The sequence below is a fragment of the Corvus brachyrhynchos genome, unplaced genomic scaffold (genome assembly GCF_000691975.1).
Source record: "Corvus brachyrhynchos isolate BGI_N302 unplaced genomic scaffold, ASM69197v1 scaffold69, whole genome shotgun sequence".
NCBI lineage: Eukaryota > Metazoa > Chordata > Aves > Passeriformes > Corvidae > Corvus > Corvus brachyrhynchos.
Window position 1 is genome coordinate 6382060 of NW_008240228.1, and position 5417 is coordinate 6387476.

Genomic DNA, 5417 nt, shown 5'->3' on the forward strand with positions numbered 1-5417 from the left:
ACATTTCACTGGAATTCCTCACATGAAGCCATAATCTATTAAAAAATCCACTAGGATTCAAATCCCCCACTGTTCTAGTGCCCAAACAGCTCAAAGATGTGCGATGTAGGGCAGTAAAATCCCTGCACACTTGAGAGATGGCATGTCCAAAGGCATCAGGGATATCATAACTGCTCCAACAGTGATAAGAATGATAAGAGCAGAACTCATCAAGGCTTGATGAGCACACAGATCCTGCCGTGCTTCCTGGAGGGGCGCGAACTGCGTCAGGCTCTGAGTCAGCAGCACCCTCCCCAGCTCCAGGAGCTGAATTACTCTGCTCACCAAGAGATAAACCCAAGACAAGAAATCCCATCTTAGTGGGGTTTATTGGCTTGAGGGCAGTGCAATGCTAATCCCAGCTTTGCAGCCCTTCCTCCAGAGCTAACCTGCATCCTGACAGGACACTTGTGCCTGTCTGTAACACTGGACAGGCAAACCCCAGCAGAAGAGACAATTCATGCACTGCATAAACTGAAAGAAATAATCCTCCTGCAGGAAGCAGGGAGAAAACAGGACTGTAGAGAACAACTGGCAGTTCTGTTGGTTTCACACACAGATTTTAATTGGGGTTAGAAACAGATGAGGGATAGTATGGATAGGAAACCAGTACAAGTGAAAAGATTGAAAGGGAAGGAAAAAGAAATTCCAGCTGAGCAGCAAGCCTCAAGGCAGAGGTGAATCATAATGTGCAATCTGAAGGAGCATTGATCAGAAGATGGGTGTACGGTAGGAGATGGATTTTTCCCATTGAAATAGGGCCAAAGGGTAAAATCCACATCTATGTTTCCAAAATAGGTTGTCTAGTAGTCCCTAAAAACTGTAAATCTCTTTGGTAACTGCCTGGGGTTGATTTACAAATATGCAATCAAATCATCTGTAGAAGACAAAAAGCAGTGAAATGGGTTTGGAAAAAAACTGATGGAGGAGTTAGAAATCAGGATAGCAGAGTGAGGAGAAACCACCGAGCAGGCCATCAGGGGACAACCAACCCGGGCCTGTGCTGTGCTGCAAGGGTGGAACCACCACGGAAGGTAGGACATGGGAGACTGCCAAAACAAAGCCAGGTCTCCCCAAAACGTCTCCAGTAGCTTTGGCACTCAGGAAAATCTCCATCTCTTTAATCACAGGTAAATAATAAGTTCCACTGGGCAGAGTTCATGCTTAGGTGAGAACACACAGCAGCTCTGTGGTTGTGGACTCAGGGAGAGTGTGAGCTGGACCTCCAAACTCTACAGTCGAGTCTCACTAAGCACAATAAAATGCCTTTTTTCCCCCAGAGGCTTATCAATTTGCCAAATTTTCATAGGGACAAGAAAAAGGAACACCCTTCACTTTGTGACAATGTCCACAAATATGTAGACAAAATTTAAAATCTCTGCTACAAAGCCTCAAGGCACAAGTGCTACAACTAAACATAGAAACACAGAATATCCTGAGTTGGAAGGGATCCACACGGATCAAGTCCAGCTCCTGGCCTTGCACAGACACCCCGACAATCCCACCCTGGGCATCCCTGGGAGCATTGTCCAGGCTCTCTGTGCTGGAGCTCTGGCAGCCTTGGGGCTGTGACCATTCCCTGGGAAGCCTGTTCAGTGCCTGACCACCCTCTGGGGAAAGAGCCTTTCCCTGATACCCATCCCAAACCTCCCCTGACTCAGCTGCAGCTGTTCCCTTGGGTCTTGTCACCGGTCACAGAGAGAAGTGATCAGTGTCTGCCCCTCTGCTGCCCCTTGTGACACAGGTGCATTTCATCAATCTCATTTTCTGGCATTTTAACTGAATTGGTTTTAGATCAGATTTCCTAAACACTCAAGGCTGAAGCAGACACCTTCTGAGTAAAACACTGGATGAAGGTATTTAGGCTTGTTGCTTGTTTTACCAAAAGAGAAGTACAAGGTGGCCACTCTCTATTTAGGTCACTTTTACACAACAGGAATAAATCAGTACTTCAAGCAGAACACATAAATCCAGCACATTTTGAATATAAATTCTGATTACTTTTACCCAATGTGTGGCACCCAAATATGAAAACTGAAGAGAAAAAGCAAAGCTGCTAAGAAAAACACGGGGGAAAAATGTTGTCTTAATAGAGTCTTAACGTAAGGCCAGCAAGTCAATCCATTACAAATTAATGGGCACGTGAAGTAATAAAATCACCAAACCAGATGCAGCCTTACCGCACGGATCGATCGTCGCTGCCCGTGACTGCCAAAGGCTTCTTGGGATGCACGGCCAGGGCCCAGAGCTCCCCCTCACAGTGGCCCTGCATGATCAGCATGGGCTTGTCCCTCTCCCTCACAAGCACCTCGAAGATCTCGCTGTCCTGTGTCCCCGCCAGCAGTCTGTCGGCTTTCCAGCACACGCTGCGGATGGACAGGCCTGGGGGGCACACCGGGAGCTGCCCTTAGTGCCAGCCGTGCCAGGGGATGGCACAGCCAGCACTGCTGAGAATTCCAGAGGTCATTCCCAGCTGGCATGTTTGGCACCGGGGTCACACAGAACATCCCAGCTGATTCGAAGCTCAAAGCAGTTCTGTCAGATTTTGCCCATTTGACACACAAAGAGAAAGCCCAATCCTGAGAAAACATGCTTCCTGCACACCTTGGGAATTTAAAAACCAGCTCCATTTCACAGGATTTAAAGATCTAAATTTTATATCAGCCAAGGGGTTGCTGTGACTGAAGCTGGTTCATTCCATTTTTCAGTACTTTACTTTCTTGCACATTCAAATAAAATTTTAATGGTGAATTTAAATGGTTTGTGCCCACGTTATCACCCTTACCCACTTCAATCAAAATGGATTATTGAAACAAAAAATAAAAAAAGAAAAGGCATCCCTCCTCCCAAAAGCCAAACCAACAGAATTTTGCTTTGCATAACTTTTAGAGAGCTTGATCTTATTCCACAAATCTGAGCCTAGCTTTGGAGCTGGAGTTTTACTGATCATGAGCTTAAAAACACCCTCTCAGCAGTCTGAGGAATTTGGTAGCACTCTGGTCAGCTGCTTGCAGGGTTCGTATTTTCTCTTCCAGTTCATGCAAAAAAGTTTGGATATCGGATCTAGATGCTGTGAGACGTGAATGAATAAAAAAATCCATTTGTCATGTAGTCAAGGTCATCCACACCATCATTTTCTTTTTTTTTTGGAATCAAATACATAATGCAATGAACTACTGGTCACACAAATAAAATATTCTCATCTCCTGAGAAGGTTAAATGAATCTTCATTTATTTTCTTGTCCAGTTCCAGCAGCTTTTAATTTTTATAATGCCATTTTATGACTTAGCTAAATTCATACTGAAGTTCTGACTGCCATCTTCTTCTTGATAGACACCTATGACCACACAAGGAATGGAATTCCAATTGGAATTCAGCAGAAGATGGGCACTGTTACATTTTGGATTACAAAGCACATCTTTGGACGTGGGAAAGGCAATGCTCTCTGTGAACATACTGCACATGAAGAAAGATTTCTCAGGGTTTGTTTGACAGCCAATGACTTTGCATGCTTTGGAAAAAGAACTGGAAAGGAGGGACAGAAGGTCCCAGGTAAGCATTAAGGCTCCACCACTGCTCGAGGCTACAGATGTGCTTATATTAATCAGTGCCAATGACAACTGAAAATGAAACCCCACTTCCAGAGGTTGGGATTAGCCTCCAAGGCAGTTTTCACTTGCCCAGATCTTTGCTTTTTGGTTATTTGTTGCTACTGTTTTCTAGAAATTCATGTTAATGAATTCATTATGATTCAAGCTGCAAAACCTACGTAACGCCAGGAGTGCAGAGCACAGGGACTGCTGCTTGGGTGTCTTGGACAACTTTTTGAGGGCTAAATTCCATGAGGGAACACTACACCCTTGATAACGCATGCATTGTGATCTGTGAGATTGTAAGTGCTTCAAATTATAAAATAAAGTGATGACTGAGCTCACAGGAAGCAGGATTAGATTCAACAAATGTAATTATCACCAATTTAATAACATTCTCTCTAACAAATCTGCCAAGTGCTACCATTCCAAATGCATGAGTGGAGTGTTCAGATGGTCAGCACCTGGGAGTATCGGGTTCCAGAAATCTCAATTAGTTAAATGAATTGCAAGTAATTAATTAATTAAGGTTTGGCTAACTTCATTCTCCCATCTTAAAGTGTTTAATTAGTTCTCACTTATCTTCTTGCATTTGCATGGTGGGCAGCAGTGACTGGATCCCTGTGTTTATACCATGAATCAAGGAACACTCCACAGGTTACAGAATTGTCAGAGAGGGAAGGGAACACAGATCCAAAAATAAGTACAGTCATTAAGTAAAAAAATCAGCAGTATGCAGAGACATTTATACTTCACATTAAATGCTGTCACAATCCATTATCCAGATGTGTGAAAAACCATTAAAGGAACAGCTCATTACCTTTGTATCCTTGTTCAGTCTCCCTGAGATCAATTTTAGTAATTGGTTTGAACTCGGTGTCCCACAACCGAATGCAGCCATCTCTCCCTCCAGTGGCAAAGCCTTCCTCACAAGCATACATACTAAAAATTCCAGCCTGCCAACCAACAGCATCCCAAGTTTTAAAGGTCTTCACAACAAATTTAAACACACAAAGCAAACGTTTTCAAACAGACTCTTGTTAAAGGCCAGAAACTGCTGGGCACAAAAGTGTTGCCCATCCAGAAAGCAAACCAGCAAACACAGCTTTTATTTCAAGTGCTCCACTTGAGTGGTTTATGTAGAAACCTTTGTGCAAATAGCAGTGATACAGCCTATCTGCAGAACTTCAAATTTGGGTTTGTTAATATTATGACAAGGACAATTGAATAACTAATGGAGCACTTAAAATAAAGAGTTACCCGGGATAAACAAAACCAAGCAAACAAGCAATACAAATATTCTTACAGGAGCAGAGGTGACTGAGACATTCTTTCATGAATTCAGCTCAGACATCGTTTGGAATCTGACAGGAACCAGTTTGAGTTTCTCCTTTGTTTTGAAAATGCCTCATGATTAGTGACTGTGCTGAACCACCTTGGAATAGCTCAAGGAATGCCTGCTGAGTCAGTATTTTATCAGGAAAACCTTGGTTAAGAGATAGGTTGAACTGCATGGAGATAAATACAATGGAGAGAAGACCTCCATTTTCAAAGTGGCCTTGTACAATGTCTTAATAGATTAATATTTCTAAATATTAATTACATAGAGATTAGAAATTGGGCAAGAGATTGCCATTTGCCATGGCAAACTCCATAATTTATCACATTGTATATATCAGCCATGGCAAACTCCATAATTTATCACATTGTATACAGAGTGATTGTATTTAATCATTCTAATGAATCTAAATAAATTTCTGCTAATATACTGCAGGGTGTTATTGCTT

General features: G+C 42.7%; 1 protein-coding gene across 1 annotated transcript in view; it reads right to left on the reverse strand.

The window, feature by feature from the left end:
• The window catches only part of EML6 (echinoderm microtubule associated protein like 6), a gene marked incomplete at its 5' end in the record, with an annotated part of 89231 nt that overhangs the window by 48057 nt on the left and 35757 nt on the right, over nucleotides 1–5417 (reverse strand). The window contains 2 exons of the mRNA XM_017745233.1: nucleotides 2220–2421; nucleotides 4451–4586. Of these exons, the coding sequence (XP_017600722.1) occupies nucleotides 2220–2421; nucleotides 4451–4586 (338 nt within the window). The remainder of the gene's footprint in view (nucleotides 1–2219; nucleotides 2422–4450; nucleotides 4587–5417) is intronic.